Raw genomic sequence first — 19,497 nt, forward strand, 5'->3', positions numbered from 1 at the left:
GGAATGTTAGATTCCAGTAGACATGTGAAACCCACACGTGTCTAGAAATTTGAGGTTAAAGCTCCCATGACACCTGTAATTCTGGCCCCTTGCATGTGTGCACTGAGATGTGACATGAGGTCTTTCATTACTATGGCCACATAGCAGCGTTTGAGTAAATGGACTCTGCTGTTGGAAAAGCATTCCAGTTTTCAAGTCTGCATTCTCTTGGAGGTGGTTTGAAAACAGCACATACTCTGGGATTTTGCTCATGAACTAAATGGCAGGCACGTTGCACTCTGGTGAGGGAAAATATCTTACATATTTCAGTATTTTGGTTCATTTTTGTAGGTATAAGCACTTTTGAAGCTGCTGTGAAGCTGACCTGAATTGTCTGAAAATGTATCTGAACACTTAATCTCTGATCCTGTCTGGAATGATGGTGATAATTTTCTGAGTTTTGGGTTATCTTGGGTGAAAGGTCAGTATTTTTCAATGAAGTAAAGGACTCAATTGACCTAGGAAAAGTATGTCAGAAATTTGATTTGGTTCTCCAAGAAACTTTTGACTCTTCTCAACTACACATTGAGGGTTCATTTTCAAAAAGGAACCAAGTTGTAGTCCAAGAGTGTTAGCCCAGTTGAAATTACAACTGTGGTGAAATCTCAAAACAAACAAACAAACATATATTTAGAGGAGTGAGAAGGATCAGCACATTTTTTTTATAGGATCTAGTGAGACAGTTCCTCCTCAGTCCCCTACCCTATGTTTTATAGACAGATTCTCTAAAGACAGCTGGTAGCTTGGCCCCGTTACCTGATGCTACCACACATTTTCTATCCTCACTGCTGCTCACTTCTATTTTCTGATAAGTTATGGAACATTCCCATCTTCATTCCTAGGAGTAGGACAAAAAGGGCAGGATTCAGCTCCTAAGAGGTTTATAGAATTATGCAGATCATCCCACTAGTAAAATTGTGCTAATTTTTCCTTTGTCTAGGTGTGTAAGTTCAAATTCTTTGTTAAAGCATTAGTCAATTCCTTCTAGATTTCCATTCCTACTTTCTCTTTCTCATGCACCTTCCACCAAAGTACTCTACTGTCCTATAAAGCCCTTAAGCCTATCCTCCTAGGCAAGTCCTCTCCAACCTTCAAACCCAAGGTCCAGGCTGGTGTGTTTAGAAGAGATATTCTGGAATAAGGAACTCTGGGCTAGAAATGCAAATCTGCCACCTGTTAGCTGTCATCTTAAACAAGTTGCTTACTTCTTGGAACTTTAATTTCTCCATGTAAAATGGAGATGTGATGGTATTACCTCCCACTGGGCTGTTATGAGCATTAAATGCAAGGATGTATGCTAAGGTGCTGTGGCAATACAAGGTACTGTATGTATAACTATTGTTATTAGTTATTGTTTTAAATTGCTCTTTTCTTCTTCAAAGCTAACCTAACACTGCATTCTATTTTGTACACACACACATATATACACACTCAGAGCTCATCCTTCTGTTGGGTTCCAGGCCAGTAGCCCTTTCGCCACCATAGTTGTATCTTGACAGCCCTTAGTTACCTTGCCCAGTCCCTGGATAAAAGTCAAGCAACAGACCTTTCTGATTTGCATTAATTAGGATAGTCAGTTTACTGACACCCATGGAGTCAGCTAGCTTTGTACAGCAAAGGGTAAAATGATTTCATGGATCCTCATAGAGTTCTACGGAATTTTGTTACACTTCTAAAACACTGGCTCAACAATGACAGTGAGAGGGCAAACCAACCTTACTGGTTCTGGGGAAACATCTCAAAGTCCAGAGGATACTGGTGGTGGGTCATGATGCCAGTCAGTAGCAGAATCAAAGTAACATCACCTCATAATACCATTCCACTGATGAATGATTCATGGACACATCAGATATACATCATTAAAGCAACAGAATATGAAAGAGGGTGTGGTCTCTTGCAGAGGAAAAAACACCTGCAAAACACTTCAGAACAATCTTAGTTCTGAGATTACTAAAAAAGCTATATGGCTGGTTGAAGATTTTGTCAATTATCTTTAGCTTCTTCGACGTGTCATGAAACTACACAGGGTGTGGGCAACACACTGGGGAGGGAACACATAGAAGGTAGTAGAAGATGATGGCTGCCTTGGTGGTGAGTATGGTGTATCAGAGGGAGTATGTTCCTCTGCCCCGAATCACATACAGTGCTGTAAACCAGAGTTGCCTCAGTAAAATAGCGAAAAACACAAATGAAAATATTGTCAAGGTAGCAACGACAATAACAACAAACAAGCAAAGAATAGACTTGGGATGACTACTCTGGTACAGGACAAAAGAAGACAGTAGTGTTATTCAAGACAACGGCATTGATCTATATCTACATAATGTAGCTGCATGTCTAAAATTAATAGATAGTAATTTTTCCATTCTAACCCCAGAGTAGAATATTTCATATCTCCAAAGCTATCAAACTTCAGCTAGAATGAGACCTCATCTAGAAAAGACTAGGATTTTGCCAATGGCTGGAGGGATAACTTATAGATTGAGGATATTTTCTGGAGCATGAAGTAGGAGAAAGTCTTCAATCAATTAGAAACTGTCTGGTGCTATATTTCCCAAAATGTTCTCTCTCACTCGCTCTCTTTTTTTCCCCCCTGGGGCAACTCAGTACTAGTAGTAGAATAATGTTACATTTCCAGAAATTAGGCTTGGTTTAAATCAACCATTTCTTAAAACCAGTGCCAAGTTGACTGGCTGACTCCAAACAGAATGAGACCTCAAAGTCTTAAATTTTATTTAATGAGATTGTTATTCAATATCTGCTTGCTACATAGCCTGAAAGGTTGGTCCATAAGATATGTTCTAGGGCATCTAAAGACACTTTATTTGAATAATGAAACATTCAATTATGAAAAGGATTAAAAAAGAAATTCAGCCTAAATGCCTCTGGTCTAAAGAGGGGCATATTAAGTAAAATATTCTATTTTCTGTTTTCTTGCATTGGAGACCTTCTTTAGCTACAGGAAATGGAATTCTTTAGAAAACAGTTAATGTAAAAATCCTACCCTAAAATTTAATTTTTTAAGTATGCATCTAATATAAATGGTAGGAATACATTTTTCTTTCAATAGTAGAAATGTTTTTAGTTCAGAGCATCAGACACTTCATGATTTTTCTTTTAAAAGCATTTCTGTCTCTGTCTTTCATCCACACACATGTATACACCACCTCTGGAATTCACCCATCTATAATAATGTAATGAAAAATTAATGGTCTAGTAGAAAAAACACTAGCCTATAAATTAGGAGCTTAGTTTATTTCTCCGTTTCATCCACCAAGTCTGCATTTTCTCTATTTCCCCATCTTTAGGCTAAATCATTCCATAGAAGAAATGATTAGTCCAACTGGAGCCTTCCCGGAAACTCCATCAGTTGTTGTGTGTGATCTTGGATAATTCATCAAACAACTCTGGTCTCAGTTTCTTTACCCATAAAAATGCACCTACAGAGTTAAATAACTTCTGAAGTTGTCAACCTGTATATTTGAACTTGAATAACAGCAGAAATGGAAGGAAAGCTTTCTGGAGAAATAAGTCACAAACAACGAATTCACCTTTTGGTAATTCATGATCTAAGGGACACAATTCGGTATGATCATGGAGATAGATAGACAAAGTCTGTCCTGCTTGGAATTCTTGAAAATCTAGGTGATAGAAAGGCTAAACAGGTTGGAGTGAGGAAGGGGTTCACCCTTCAAAGTGAAGCACCACTTTCCAAGACAGAAGGAAAGCCTTTTTCCTCACTTTGCTTTCTCTCTCCCTCCCTGGGTACTCTCCTCAAACTTCCCAACTAGACAAACACTGCTTTGCCAAGAGAACCTGCTCTCCTGGGCCAGTCTGGTGCAAGTGTTCTTTGCTAATTTCCAGACATCCCCACACACCCTTTGTGTCCTGCCTTGCTCGTCTCATGCACTGACTATGGTGTTGCACTTCTCTGAGCTGGAGGATAACAACTCATTCTCCATTGCCATGTTGTTCGGGGAGCCTATCCTCCCTGACCACTCGGGCTACATAGTCTGGAAGATTGTTGATATAGTTCCAAGCCTTCTATCCCCTAACCTGCTGTTTTGTTCTATCTTCTAACCTGCTGCATCATTCCTGGACATAGAATTATATCTATGTTATCTCGACAACAGTGTTAATTTCGGCAGAGTTTTGATCCTGGGTTTCTCCTCAACACGTCAAGCAGAGCTAAAGAGCATAATAGATATATCATAAATGTTTGTTGAATTGGTAAAAAAAAAATGTATTATGGTAAACCCAGGCCTGTGATCTAATTTTCTAACCAATCTATCTCTTAAAGCTCTATCCCCCAGGAGAAATTCAACTAATGTGCATTCAACTAAGTAAAAGACTACATTTACCTTAACTTATGGCAAGGGGGTACTGTTGCCCCATTTAACAGATGAGGAAATTGAGACCCAAGGAACTAAAACCCATACCGTGGGTCACAGAATAATTAAAGAGTAGAGCTGAGAATAAACCCAGACTTTCTGACTCCAAGTGCATTTCCCTATTTCATTCACTGTTTCTGCATCTTCTCTGTTTCCCCATTTTTAAAGACACTGTGCACATTGTATCAAGCTACCATGGATGAAATAATTTGGTTCAACAGAAGCCTGCTGAACACTCAAATGCAGTTTTGAAAACAGGTCATTTCATAGCAGCAACAAGTATCACGTGCTTTCAACACTGATAGTATCACTGTGGGGAGTAGCGGTAGAGACACATGTTGTTTAACATCACAAGTTCCTTGTCTGACAAGAGAAGAGTGGATTAGCTCCCATAAAGTTGGGTGCTCAGCGGGTTCCCAGGAATCACTCTTGGACAGGAAAAAAAAAAAAAGATAAAGAAGGACCTACATAATAAGTGCCCCATGATTGCTATTTTGTCACCAGAGTCATGAAAATTATATACAAAATAAAGGATGACTGGAAAGAAGCCCAGTTTTCTCTGACATCCTGGGCTGAATGCCATCTAAGTGGTGACATACACAAGTATATTGAAATGTTGATATGCCTTATATTGGAGGAAGAGATATACAGGTGCCTAAAAGTCACACCCCAGAATCACTCAAAGATGATTTTTCCTGGCCACTCAAATCGGGAACACATGTGATAGATTTGTGCCTACACATTAGATTTGGTATACACTGTCTTCATATCCCTATCAGTATAGTGCTGGATTTTGTAGACCTATGGGTAGGTGTTCTGGTAAGAGTGTATGAGTCTAATGTTGGAAAGATAGAAAGGCTTGGAAAGATAAGCCTGTAGAGGTGAGGCAGTGCCACTGGTTCATTTCACAAAGGTTTTGAAGTGCAAATAGGTTGAATAAACTATGTTCTCATAGAAGCCACAAGTCAGCTTGGCCTCTCTTTATCCACTGTCACCTCCAAGCAGTGTTTAGACCACTTTGGTTGGGAGTCCGGGAACCCCAAGATGTGTAGGTGACAGGTGAACAGGAAGCTGTGGCTTTCACACAATTTTAATGCAAATTATAGACTAAGGATGCCATCCATTAGAACTCTGGAGTTCCAAGATTGCTAGAAAAGCTCTTGCCCTGTGCATAGGTCTGTATGGCCAGATAAGCTAGATGAGGGGCAAGGGTCCCGCTGGGAGGGCTTGGGGGGAATCACAGGCACCCACCACCACCCACATGAAAAGATGAGCTTTGTTCCCATGCAGGGGATGAACTGGCACTTCCACCAGTTCTGGGGCAAGCCTGTTCTCACTGTCTGCCATGCCAATCCCTGTGTGTATCTACAGAGCACACCCGGGTACAAGACCACAGCTTCCTCCCTATGTTCAGGCCTGTGCTTAGAGTTCTGAGCATCGTGAAGATATTGCTTCACTTCTCCTTAGGGTGTCCACATCAAGATCTTACTTGGAGCCATCTTACCACCCTTCCGGATGGGAGGGGACCCTTTTGGGTAAGTGGCAAGGACAGTTTTCTAGAGCAGAGTGCCTTATTATTAAGTCAGAGATTCAGAGACACTAGCATGCATACAACATCAATGTGGAGACAGGCATGAAGCCACCAGCCACCAAATCCCCCTTGCTACAGGAATCCTCTCACCCTCTCCTCACCCACACCCCTTAAAGGGAAGGAGCCAGGCTCACATAGGCTTCCTTTAATCTATTACAAATCAGTTATCTCATCTCCAGATTTTCAAGTTCCTTCGGTTGGCGCCTTTTACTTAAATCAGCATATTTCAGGAAAAAAAAACTTAGAAAATAAAAACCGCTACCCCACCCAAATGATAAAAATCTCTTGAATTCTCCAAGCCTATATCTTAGCCTCCTCTTAGTCCTGAGTACGAAGCTGATTCCTTTGGGTACTGGGGATTGGCAGGCTCTGCCAGTCCCCACCTCACCAGTCTAATAGTTTTTCCAGACAGATTCCTGGTTGGGTTAGAGGGACAGTCTCACAGTGGATTCCTGGCCCCATTCATTACTCTCTGTTTCCTAAGCCCAGTCACTTAGTGAGGAGACCCTTGTCTCTCACTTTCCCCTTCCAGAGGGAGCATGTAGTCAACCGTCCTGAAGCCTGATTTGAAACCCAGCTCCTCACCCGTCCCTCCGCTGCACTTTGCATCCCAGACCCAGGCGTCAGGTGTGGGGAGGATGGGGAGGATTTGGCAGGCCTGCTGGCCACCGGAAGGCCAGCGGCTCTGAACTGCAAGGGACCGTCTTTGAGCAGACCCTGGGGGTTCTTCTCCCCCTAGCTGGTGCAAACGCCCAGCGCGAAGCCCCCGGGACCAAGAGCAGAGCAGCCGCGCGCGGACCTAGGTTAGGGAAGCAGATTCCCCGCCTCAGAAGCAACCAAGTCGACTGGTTAGTTCTGGGGAATCGGCCGCTCCGGGGCGACGAGAACCCGGCAACAGAAGTACCGAGAGGAAGGGAAACCGCCCGCGCTGACATGTAAACAGGGGTTTCCATCTGGAGAAGCCCGCTCAGACAGACCCCTGACACACTCACTTGCACGCTTATCCGCCTGCAACCAATCCACTTGCCCGCCCCAGGGCCCACCAGGCTGGGACGCGAGCTGTTGGCGGCTGCAGCTCCCGCCTCCGCCGCCTCCGGCCTCGGGTGAGAGAAAGACGGTCACCGGCGTGTGCCCAGCATCAGGGCCGGGGCACCCTGCTTCCCTCTTGGGAGGGGTGGACCCGAAGGTCTCCGGCCACTGGCTTAGATCGGCGCCCTGGGTCCCCAGGTTTCACGCCGCCTCCGCCCGCAGCCCGGCGGTTAGCGAGGTGGGAGGGGGCCGGGCTCTGCTGTGGGGCTAGGAGAGAGGGGGCGATCGCCTAGGCTGGGAGTCTGCGTGTCGACCCCGCGAGTGGTAGTGGCGACGCGAGCGCGAGAGGATTCGGCGCAAAGTTGGGGCGCGGAAGGGAGAGTGGCCACGTCTTCCGGGACCCCGGCACCCCGCGCCCAGTCTGCCCGCCGCCTGGCCGCCCTGGCCAGCCCTGCCGCTCGGCACCCAATGCCGAGTCGCTTACCTTAATAGTCCCGTCCATTTGGCAAAGTCTGCAGCCGAGCCCCCCAATATTCCACACATTGACCCGGTTACAGCCTGACCTCGCAGCCTTTTCGGATTAGCCCGGCGCGGCCTCCTTGGCGCCTCGGGCCCTCCCTGCGTGCCCCCCGCGAGAGCCGTGCCCTCGCTCCCCTGTGCACGTTTGTTGTTGTAGCGGAGCGAAAAAGAGACAGTTAACCGGATGAAACTTTTTTTCAGCTAATTTTGGGAAGTGACTTCACTTTGCGAACGGGGAGGAAGTCCTATCTCTCTCTCTCTCTCTCTCTCTCTCTCTCTCTCTCTCTCTCTCTCTCTGTCTCGAGCTCTCCTTTCTCTTCTCTTCTCTCCCCTCTGCTCTCCCTCGTGTTCCCTCCCCCCCACACCCCCTCTTCCTCCCCTCCGCTGGTCCTGCTTTTTGCATCACACACTATATAAATATGTGGAGATGCCCAGATACATTCATGCGCCGCGCACAGGATACTTGCTCCTGGGAGATAAGGGCGAGCTGGGAACAATGCCGGGGCCCACGCCCGGCGCCCGCGCCCTGATTCCCGCAGTCTGCACCCCCGCCCCAACACCTTCCCCCAAAGTCCAAAACCAAGCTCCTTTGGCCTCCCTCCTTTTCCTGGGGCCGTTGGCCGAAGGTGGCCCTCCTGACTCATTCACTTTCCGTTTCTTCCCACAGATACGTTCATTAATGCTTTTTCCAGCCGGAGGCAAACTTTTTTTGGGAGAGGGGTGGGAGCGGGAGGGTTGACTCCGGCTGGGGATAACCTGGAGGCTACTGCCAGGGGAAGATCTGGGCGCAGACCGAAGCGAGCCCACCATTTAAATTGCATCCAATGAGAACTGTTTGACTACGGCCCTCGGTCGCCGCCGAGTCGCGGCAGAGTCCGGGAGCCGCTCCGCCGCACGACGACGCGGACGGGAGGCTAAGGGACCGACCTCCGCCGTCGGGGCGCGGACGCGGTTCGCAGAGCATTGTTAGCCGAGAGACGCCCGGCGGGCGGCGCGCCTGGGCCCTCTACTTCTGGAGAGCTCCCGGCGCCCGCGGAGGGCGGGAACCTGCGGCACCCTCGGCCACCTAACCGCGCCTTCTGCAGTCAAAACCCTCGCGCTTGCCGGGACCCGGACCCAATGGCCCAAGCCCGGACTCCGCTGCCAGAGCCGCCCTGGTCATGCCGCCCGTGCCCCCAAGAAACCTACACTACGGCTGGACTTTCCCTCCACGCTGGTGAAGGCGTCTGCGGGGCGCAGCACGCAACGTCGCTGCAAAGACTCTGGCTTCTCACAGAGTGAGACCTGGGGCCCGGGCTCGGGACCGTCTTCCCCACCCAGGGGTGAGGCCGGCCTCCCCTCGCCCACGGCGTCGGCCTTCGCGCGGAGACCTCCCCCGAGTCGCTGCGGAGCGGCCGCACGCCCCAGCCAGGGCAGCCTGGGGGTTCCTGTCTCCGCGAGGGGACCCCAGGGCGCTCTCCGCCTGACTCCCTTCACCCCGACTTCCAAAGCAGGTTACCTGGTCCGCGCTCTCCAGAACACGCTTTGGACTTTCTCACTTTTATTTAAGAGTCCACCCGGGGAAGGAGGAAAAAAATTCCAAAGGAGATCCGAGTCAATTGGAAAGAAAAAATTTCAAATGGGTGTCCACAGCGGCGAAAAAGGTGATATTAATTCTTTATTTCTTCAGGAGCAGTTGAGGCCAAGAGCTCACTCGCCTCCCTCCCTCCCTCCCCCCACCCCTTTTCGAAATTAGTCTCATCAATTCAGCTCCAATTTTGGGTTCGAACACAGACACGGGTCTGGACGTGACCAGACCTGGAGTGGCGGGTGCAGCCTGCCAGCAATTGAGACTCGGTGTGTGTATGGGGGGTGGAGTGGGGGAGGGGGTGGGGGCCGGGCCGACCCCCCCTCCCACCTCCTGTCTGCTTCTCAATCCAGGGGTCTGCTCTGGGGCTCCCCTGAGACCGCCACATCTGGTTACCGCTAGCGGGGTCAGTCCCCCCCTTTGCCTGGGGCCACCAGTTCTGGAGTTCAATTAAAAGAAATCAGGCTTAACCCTTTCCTCTCCTCAGCCAGCCAGCAGCCTGCCCTCTCACTCTTCCCTTCAGCGTTTCCACATGCTTTCCAGAAAGGAAAGAGGTTAAAGGGAAAGGAAGAATGAATTACATCCTTTCAAACCCCAAATTGTTTCCTTTTCAGCCCAGACTCTGCCGACCTTCAAACGACAACAGGGCTTTTGGGAGGGTGCGGGGAGACCGCTGCTTCCCACCAACCTGACTGGAGACCCGACAAGAAATGCAGGCACCTCCAGCTGGGTGGACTGTCCCTCTTTTACGCAGGAAGGACTCCAATACCACCTGGAGTCCCCCTTCCTACTTTGTGGAAAAAGGAGATGGAGGGGGTTAATGGCCACCCCAGAGCAGCCGCTGCACCCCTTTCTACAACACTGTTAGTGCTTCTGAAGACACCTCTGTGGCAGCATGGTTGGCTAGGGCTCTTCCCAACTCCTATTCATCCCACAAGAGACAGGTTGTCTTCACTGTGCTTATGGGTACAGTCACCCCAACATCCCAGGCACCCACAACTATTTTCAGGGGAGCTGTCTCCCATAGGGAATTAGATTAAAACGAGTTTTTACTCTCATTTGTGGAACCAATAGCACTTTCTACTTCTGCCTGTTACACCAAAGTCTTGCAATTTCCTAATTATGAAGGACTCTGACACAGGCATAATGACCATCTCATTGTGACTCAATGGCTGGCACTGGTAGCCAAACCTTTTTGCTATTTACCAACCCCACCATGATGAGGTCTTATCTATTCACAAGGTTCTGGACCCAGAAAGAACTGTTGCCCCCAATTCTGAACTGCTCTCTGAGGGAATTTGAGATTCCCTCCACTCCCTATTGACATGCTGGTGGGTAACTTTGCCCCACTTATGTAACCCTGGTTTCAAGCTCCACTCTACTACTGCTGCTTCTTTTTTAAGCCCCAAAGAGGGGGGGGGGAGAAGCCCTAACCAAACACAACAGTAAACAAGTCTGCCTTGTTTAATGTGGTTACCACCAGACATCTGGAAAGATGGTTTGATCCTGGCAGCTCACATTGTTTTCACGAGCAGCCAAAGAGAATATTTCGAATGTTTGCATTGAGACAAATTGATAGAGAGCCTGCGGTGAGGCCCGCTACAAATGAAAACTGTCTTGGAGTTGGTGGAGGGGGGAAGAGGACTCTCTCCTTTTCCTCCCCTTCTCTCTCCACCCATCCTCATCCCTCTCCCCTCCCACCCTTCCTCTCTCCCTTCTCGAAGTGGCCTGGCTAACGACTGGTTATCCCACCCACACACTTGCACACACCCTCCTTTCTGGCTCACCAGGAGCTGCCCTGCCTCTGTCTTTCCCAGCAGGGCAGGACTGGTGCCCAAGAACTGGGGCTGTCCCCTAGATGCCCATTCCACCAGCCCTGACTGACTTTCAAGTCCAGGAAGCTCGTGGATGAGGAAGGGGGACCAGCGTTTGAAATGACAGTTATCAACAGCAGAAGGACACCAGCGGACAGCCTAGCACACCTTTCTAAGTCTAAGGTCACTTACAGCAGGCACATGGTGGGGGTGGGGTGGGCAGTAGGGAACGAAATATTCAGGAAACATTTGGATTTGGACCATTTTCATTGGAACTTTAGTGGGATAACATGCCTCACACAGTCAACACTTGACAATATTTTCAAAGATGCGGAAGTTCTGCTTCCCTCTGGAGAAAAGCAGCAGCACAGCAGCAGCGAAACGTGTCTTGGCTCGCTCAATGTCAGCCCTTTTGACCCGGTCAAGACTTTCCAGACTTGACTTCCTGGGCTTCTTTGGTCCCAGACTGGGTTGGGAGTGAGAGGACACACAGCAGAATCCAGGTCCCTGTGATTCTCCAGGACCCAGGGCCACTCACTCTGTCACTTGAAACCCTGAAAGATGCCAGGCCTGGCAGAGTATCTTAGGCGGATCCTTCCCCCTCCATCTGCCCTCCTCGCCAGCCCCTCCTGGCCCCTATTGGAGCTGGCAAAGGGGGGGGGGGTGGCCAGGCAGGGGGGCGCGGGGGAGGGATGGGGGGAAGCAAGCGCCAAAACTCCAGACTGTACAACTGCAGCTTCAAGTGTCTGGCCCCTCGCTCGAGGCCATAATTAATTTGAGATTTATTTTTATTGGAGAACCCGAGTCTCGTCTGACCTTAGCCAAACAAGGCAGCTCAAGCCGCCCCTGGATGCGCTTGAATGCCGGGGAATATTTCTGCAGGAAGGCTCTGCAGGCGCGCCTGCTTTGAATTTGTTTCTCAGACTTCATCTACTCACAGATTGAAGGAAGATTTAGAGCCTCTGCTCACTCTGCCCGCTCCCCACGCTCCTTCTTGCCTTAGCGCCAAAAGGGTTCAAAACTCTACGTGGGAGGCCCTGGCGGCGGGTGGGCGGGGGTCCTCAGGCAGTGGAGGAGGAGGGTCTCTGTGCCCCCAGCCCCGAGGCTCTCTGGGGCTGGGTCCCCAGACCACTTGGCGTCAATGAGGAAACCCCAAGGGATTCCAAAGCAGACCAGAGAGGGCAGACTGACAAGGCTGGGGACCAGCTGAGCGCTTTCTGGCACCCTTACCCAGTGTCCCTGCCTACCTGGGGGATTTGGGGAAGGGGGTATTTCTGCCTAGACATTTCAACTCATCCTGCTTCCCAGAAGTCCCCACCCCTGCCCTCTCTCTCACACACACACATACACACAACATTCATGCAAAGTAGACCTGTGCTCCTGAAAGGACCATTTAAGAACTGTCTGCCATTTGTTGGCCCTGATGTCCCTTGAACATTCTGGAGCTACCAGTCTCCTGTTGTCTCCTAAGGGGGTGGATCCCCCAGAATGCTGACTGACAGAATGGGCTGGTTGGTGGGAGAGCCAGAACAATAGGCAAGTGGAGGACCCTGGCTGGTTGGTAGGGGTAGGAAAAGAGCTGGGGGGGAGGGGATGTGCTCTTCCTTGGGATTCAGGTTGAAGGTTCTCATTGGGAGACCAGGCTACTTGAGTTTGAATTCTAGCTTTTTGCTTACCAGCTGTGTGGCCTTGAAAAAATTCTTTAACCTTTCTGTCTCAGGGTCCCCACACATGCACTGGCTTTAAAATCTACCTCACAGGACCGTTGTAAGGACAAAGTGAATGTTTAGAGCGGACCTGTCGGCCAGCACGACTTTACCCTTGTTATGTGTGTCTTGGCTCTGAGGCTTACTAGCTATGTCCCTTCTTCCTCTCCCTGCCTAAGTTTCTCATCTATGAAATGGGCAGCTTCCTAGGGTTTCATTAAACGAATTAGAACAAATGCACAGCTCAGAACAGGGTCTGGCAGAGACCAGAGCTATGTTAATGCTACCAGGGTTATTCACCTATTGGGCCTCACGCTTTCCCTTGCTCTTTCCAGCCTCCCACCCCACCCAAAGCACTTCCTGTGACACCTCCCTGAACACTCTGTGGGTTCTTGGAGCCCTGATGGCTGCAGGGGTGGGGTGGACACCCTTGGCTCTGGGGGCCTCTAGGCTCCTGACTCCTGGGGTGTTTGTCAACAACCTCAGAGTTGGGTCCTTGACTGGAGTGGCAGGAGCTTGGCAGCGCGGGACTGTTTGTGCCCCTCTGGCAAATGCTTGACTTAGGGAGCTTGCAGAACAGACCCAAGATTGTCCCTGCCAAGTAGACCTTTTGCCATCATCAATGCACCCCTTTGTGCAACAATACAAACTTTGTGGCTGCTGAAAAACCCATTTTTCCCTTGAAAAGAGCTCCTGCAGCCAGCAGCTTTTCTGGCTGCCTGCAAGCTGGACTGCTGCTTCCTTCTCCCTCCTAGCACCCCGCTGCTCAGCTCTGGGGACAGCTTGGCTTTCTCTCTGACTCCTGGGGTCCCACTTGCCTCTGTAGGAGAGGCCATCCTGAGGCTTTTGGTCCCTGTTTGAGTGCAGATTCTGGTGTGTGTGTGTGTGTGTGTGTGTGTTGGGGAGAGGGGGTTCGTGTGCAGGCATCAAGGACTGTAGCTGGATGGGGAGAGCAGGCATTTAGGAGCACACCTACAGCCTCGCTTAGGGCACTGGCTGTGGTGGGGTGCTGGAACCTGGATCTCAGCACCCCAAGCTTGCTATAGGCTAACTGTGCATGCTCTGGCACCTCCTGGGAGCCATCCTTTGACCCACGTAGGGGCTGATAAATTGCCTCTTTCTGGGTAAGCCTGCAGGACCCAGCCTTCCAAAGTGACTACAGACTCCTTTGGATGTCACACTGGGAAATGGGGAAGGGGTGAGAAAGATGTGTCAACCAGTTTCTCTTTAGAGAAATCCTGGAATGGGATAGGGTAAACTGGAGCTCCTTGGAGAAGACTTGGGAGTGGGAGCCCCACTGAAGTGCCCACGTGGTATTAGAGAGACCCATATTGCCTTTGCCTTCTCAGATGTTGGATTGCTAGAGTGAGCTTAGCTGGGGGTGGGGGGACTAGGTATAGAGGGGGTTCCAAGATGAGGGTGCCCTTTGAGGGCGGAGTTTGAGAAGGAGAGGCAGAGCACATTGACCGAGCTGCAGAGAGCCCTTCCTGGGGCGCCAGTGAAGGCTCCCCAAACCCCGTTGCAAGGATACGAGAGAGGCAAGAAGTTCGTCCTTGGGCTGCGGAAAGACCTCACCTCTGTCCCCACCCCAGGGAAGACCGCTCTGCTCACGCCCTTGGCCCCGCCCCGTTGGAGGATTTTCATTAAACGTGTAACCCAGATGTCCTGGCCTCGGTTTGTTTACATTCTTGGGAACTGTTATGGAAAAGAAAGGGAAAAAAACCCTCCCATATGCTGTCAAATACAGCAATCTTCGAGCGCGCGCGCGTTCTCTCTGAAGCAGCGGTTGGAATCAAGGAAGGTGAATTTGAGAACTGACGCAGTCTGAGCCCATAGGAGAGACGCACGGCTCTTGCACACCAGCACACATCTTCCCACAGGCACACCCCACACCAATTAACGTGCACACACCCACCCACACCACCCATAACCCTGAAACCTGCTGTACGCTCCGCTGCGCGAGCTCACCACTCACTGGCACCCGACTGTCCTTAACCCAAGGGCCCCGAGTGGGGTCTCCACTACCCTGCTCTGACGTTACCAGGGCCACCAGCCTGCTTCCAGCCTCAAAATAAAAGCAGCTTCAGTTATTTCTCTAACAATGGTTCCAGAAGATCTCCACCGTTGGCGGCAATGGCCCTAGCTCCAGACCTTTCGAGAGCTCAGCCTGCTCCTGCCATGGTTTTCCAGGGAGTGGGAGAAGGAGGAGAAAAGCAAGGGAGGCAAGGGGCTGGGATCATTACCTGTTTAAAGATGCTGTCATGTCTTACCTTGACGTAAGACGACGTGTCGGGGACTGTCTGAAACATCCTGGATTGTTGAGGAAGGATTGAGGAGGTCCAAGAACTAACCTGGATAAGAGAAAATTCAGTCACTTCCCAGTGGAACAAAAGTGAGTAGGTGGGGTGCAGGTGATAAGGGGAACAAAAGAGAGGATGAATGAGGAAGGGGCCTGGAGCAACATCTAGGGTCAGCGAGTCCGGTAGCAAGCCCCCCCACCTCAGGGCTTCTGCCCCCAGGTCAAACTAGGGGACACCCTTGGGGCTCTTCTCTATAGTCCCTCAACCCTGGTCATCAGATTCCCCTAGACTTAGTTCGTTTTACACTTGGAGCCCTTCTTGGCTGCAGAGGAGAGCCATTCTGGACAGAGGGGGTCTCCCCACTTTGTAACCCCAGGCCCTAAGGAACAGATAGATACGGAGCTGCCAATGATCCAGCCCTCAGGGCAAAAACCTTAAACCTGGTGCTTCACCTCTCCAGCCCCTCCTCCAGGGTCAGCCGCTTAACTGCTCCGCTCACCGCTCACCGGGAGGGAGGAAGACTGGCTCCAAGTTCCTTCCATCTAGGAATGTCCCTTTCCCACAGCATCCTCCACCCTTCCGGAAAGAAAGCAGGTTTCCTGACAGAAACAAAGACAATGAATGATGCAGGCATTTTCAGTGGCAGGACAGCCGATGTCTGAAGTCTGACTCCTTGGGTTGCAGGATGCAAGAACCCCCTAGAAGGCCAGGTGTCCCCGCCAGAGCCTCTCCTGGCCTTGCCAAGTTCGGTAGCTGTCTCTTCTCTGCCCTGCTTCCCTTCTCCTGGCCCATCTTTACGTGGCAGCGCACAGCTTCTGCCTCAGCCAATATGTTTCTGATAAAATACTTTTCTCTCTACTAACAAATTCCAGCTTTTGGGCTCCTGAAGCCACAACAGACACACACCAGTTCAGGGACAAGGTACATTTCTCCAGCCTGGCTCCCAGATTGCCACTCACTATCCCTGCCCCTCGCCTTTGCTTTAAAGTCTGCCCCAATTTCTTTTAAAGTCTGAGAGAAAGTTCCAAGACAGGGAGGAGGGAAAGGGTTAAGAAAAGAAAAAGGAAACCCCCAAAGGGAATAAGAAAGAAAGAGCTTCAGATAGTCCACATTTCCCGGACTACAAAACAGAGCAGGCGTGAGGGAGAAAGAGAAGCCAGCACCAGCAGCATCTCCAGAGACACCCCACAAATAAACTCACCATGGACACCTCGTCTTAAGTCTGCCGGAGAGCAATTCTACCAATGCCAGGACGTTTTCTGTTCTTGGTGCAAATTCTATGCCTCCGGAGTCCCCAGTACCTTGAAGTGTGGAATGAAACGCGCTGGTTGCCTGAAGTTAAAGTTTCTCTTTCTTTCCAGAGCATCCAGACTGACGGTCTCAGCCCCTGCACATCCTGGGGGGCTGTAGGAAACACTGGAGTTCCAGCGTTCTTCAGCTTTCTTCTGGGCTGCCTCTCTCCTGCTCTCTGGCTCCCCACTCCCCCTTCCTCTCCCTTTTCCCGTCTTTTAATTTGATTTCCGTTTTCTTATCAATATTTCAACTGCTGTCTGATGAATTGTTCAAATAGGCAGCCACCCATCTGCCCCTAACTGCTTTACCAGAAACCTCCGTGTTTCAGTAGGAAATGTCAAGGAATCCTAGAAACCACACACATAAAAAATGTGAAGATGCAGCTACGTAAAGCCAGGAGGAGACCTGCAGTCCCAGATCCCCGTCAGCTGATTATATAGTTCAAATCCTTGCGTTGCACACAGTCGTTTCTCAGGCTTCCATGAGATGGATCAAGTCCTCTTGGATAATTTAAAGTCTTTAATGCTTTCCCATAAAAAGTATTCTCTTTATTTGGGCCTTGTCAGGAACCTCCTCCGACCCATGACTCCTAGGCAGCATATAGAAAAGCAAAATGGATTGCCTGTGTCAAAGACCCTGATGGTGGGACTTTAATTTTAAAACACACACACACACACACACACACATTTTAAAATGCTTGCTAAGGAGCCATTTTTGAGTGTTCAAAATTGTGGTTCCTTGAAATTGGGAATATTGTTCCTTTTCTTCCCTTTCACAGTAGATATTGTTGAACCCCATAATGGGGTTCACACTCAGTCTTGCCTTAGCTCCATTCCAGGTCTGTTCTCAAAAAAAATAGACAGCACTGCTGACTGGGGCATCTCGGCTCCCTCCCTGGCATTGGGTTTCTCACTCTTCTCACTTCCCCTCCCAAATCCTGGAGTTCACAGCCTTGAACAAGCAGATACAAGAGACCTTGAACTTGGAAAGGAGGAGGGGGAAGCTGAGGTGATAGGTAAGAGTAGAAATGGGAGTGTATCAATTCCTGGCATCTGGAGAAGTGGCCTCAATTTCTCAAATTGTCCCCTCTTCTTCTGTTTTTTGGGTACTCACATCCCGGACTACTTTGGTTGGGGGCATTGAGAAAAATTTGTTTAGTACCTGCTCGCTCTTCACTACCTCCTCCTTCCCACCCCCAGCTGGCTCTGAAGATTCCAGACCAAAAGGCAATTGCTAGGATTCCATTTCAGGAGAAAGCACACTTATCACCAGCATCTCCCCACGTGGGGGGTATGAGCCTGCCGTCAGGGTTCTTCATGATTTCCCTTCTCAACAATATCCCGATTTTTCTCTCCATCCCTCCCCCAAAGCTCAACATATTGAAACATTTTGCTGCTTAATAAGAGCAGCCCGGAGAGCTATGAGGTGAAAGGCCAGCCTCGGACCGTGACTGGGGCTGCCTGGGCTCAGTGGCCCCCACCCAGTGCATTCCTGGCCACTGCTTAGGAAAACAAGACTGGGCTGGGGAGGGGAAGGGGCTGAGAGGTACAGGAACCATTGCCCCCTGTATTTTTGTTCTTGGGATTTCTGAAGAGAGATCGTCTCCCCTCCCAGAGAGAACGAACACACTATTCCAAATAACTGCAAATAAAACAGAAGGCACGCCTACATCAGATAGTACAGCTGATGTAATTTCATGGACTTTAAATATAGTTCCTTTTCAAGAAAGTTGGTGATTTGAAAATGAGCTAAATTTGAGGAGGTGAGAACTAAACAAATTGTCTAATTAATGCCATACAGCTCAGATGAAATCGTTTCTCCTTGGTGCCGCCTTTTAAAAATCCACCCCCCTCCAATTTTATTTTTTTAAAAATTCGAATAGCTGTCTGGTATTTTCTTTTCTTTCCCCCTCCCTCCTTTCCTTCCTCCTCCCCTCCCTCCTTTACTTGCTCCTTTCCTCCCTCCCTGCCTTCCTGCTTCCCACTCTTCCCCCTCACTCCCTTCCCTTGTTATTTCTTTCCTCCCTTCCTTCACCCTCTCTCTCCAGCCTGTCTGCTTCTCTTCTTTCTTTCTTCCTTTTCTTGAAGATTTCATTATTGATGCAGTTTCTTCTAGATTCTAAACTTCTTTATGTTTTAGCACTTTCTCATCCTTACTTATAGACCTGCCTATCTGAGGTTTGTCTCCCTTCATTAGATTGGAAACCTCCTGAAGGCAGGAGTTTATTTTGTTCACAACAGATATCTAAATCCACACTGCAATTGATAGTGAAGTGAAACAACTTAGCTACTTCCTCCCATTTGGACCAGTATCTGAAGAAGGGAATATAAAATAACAAAAACATTATGTTGTTACTAAGAAGCCCTGACGGGAAATTTCGCCTGAGTGATACTGGTACATTTTCTATGTTGCAGAGTTACATGGAACCAGAGCTGATGTGTTGGATTCCTTTCTACATCCATGATTTCACCAGGGGATTTGAAGTCATTCTTCTTTCCAAATACTCAGTGTATGGTCATTTGATGGAGCTACCTGGTCTCTGAGTTCTATACCAACTTCTTTAGGAGTTCTATATCAGCTTCTTCAAATCTCTCAGGCAATCTATTTACCATTTTTTAAAAAAAGATTTATTTATTTATGCATATAGAACTGTACAGGCCAGAAGTGTAGGAGATGAGAGGAGGTGAGAGGATTCACCAGAGACAGAGTGAGGAGCAGAACTGGCAGATCCACTGAAATACATTGCTGAGGGGAGCAGCAGAAGGGTCAAGAGAGATCTGCCACGCCATGTGGGTCACCTCCCTGACAGGGGAGTGAACTCATGCTGCAGTGGCTGTGATAACTCCCTAGTGCTGTGCTTTAACCCACCAGGGAGGGCCCCTATCTTCCTATAATTTCAAGAGCCAGAATAGGTACTAATTCGAAAAGCTAAGGAAATAAATATCTCGATGACTGTCCTAAGAGAACAGGTGAACTGAGAATGAAGTGAGGAATGATCTTTCAGATACCGTTTCAGAACTGGACACAGATCAGAAAGCCTGCCTTGCTTGTGCAGATATGCAGTGGAGAAAGTCATGGATACACACTGGTGACATGCCTATCACTCTAGCTACCCAATCTGGGAGCAGGGACGGGGTGGGAGGGGGACCCAGGCCACTTCATTTTCCAGGAGGGTATGGTCAACTCTGCTTGTCACCTGGAGCCTTCAATTTGCCTAAAGTAAATTGCTAAAATTGGTAACAGCTGTC

The 19,497-nt window shown here is 49.2% G+C and overlaps 1 protein-coding gene across 4 annotated transcripts in view; it reads right to left on the bottom strand.

Moving 5' to 3' along the window:
* Nucleotides 1-14,985, bottom strand: part of FLI1 (Fli-1 proto-oncogene, ETS transcription factor) — a 122,834-nt gene extending 107,849 nt beyond the window's left edge. For 2 of the 4 annotated variants that reach the window (XM_004689103.2, XM_012729961.1), the window contains exon 1: nt 7,535-7,774. In XM_004689103.2, the coding sequence (XP_004689160.1) occupies nt 7,535-7,552 (18 nt within the window). In that variant the 5' untranslated portion in view covers nt 7,553-7,774. Of the gene's footprint in view, nt 1-7,534; nt 7,775-14,926 lie in introns of those variants that run through there. The other 2 variants (XM_012729962.1, XM_012729960.1) reach the window with 1 other exon arrangement.
* Nucleotides 14,986-19,497: the final 4,512 nt, after the last annotated feature.

This window comes from Condylura cristata, unplaced genomic scaffold (assembly GCF_000260355.1).
Source record: "Condylura cristata isolate star-nosed mole 26May11 unplaced genomic scaffold, ConCri1.0 scaffold00025, whole genome shotgun sequence".
Taxonomy (NCBI): Eukaryota; Metazoa; Chordata; class Mammalia; order Eulipotyphla; family Talpidae; genus Condylura; species Condylura cristata.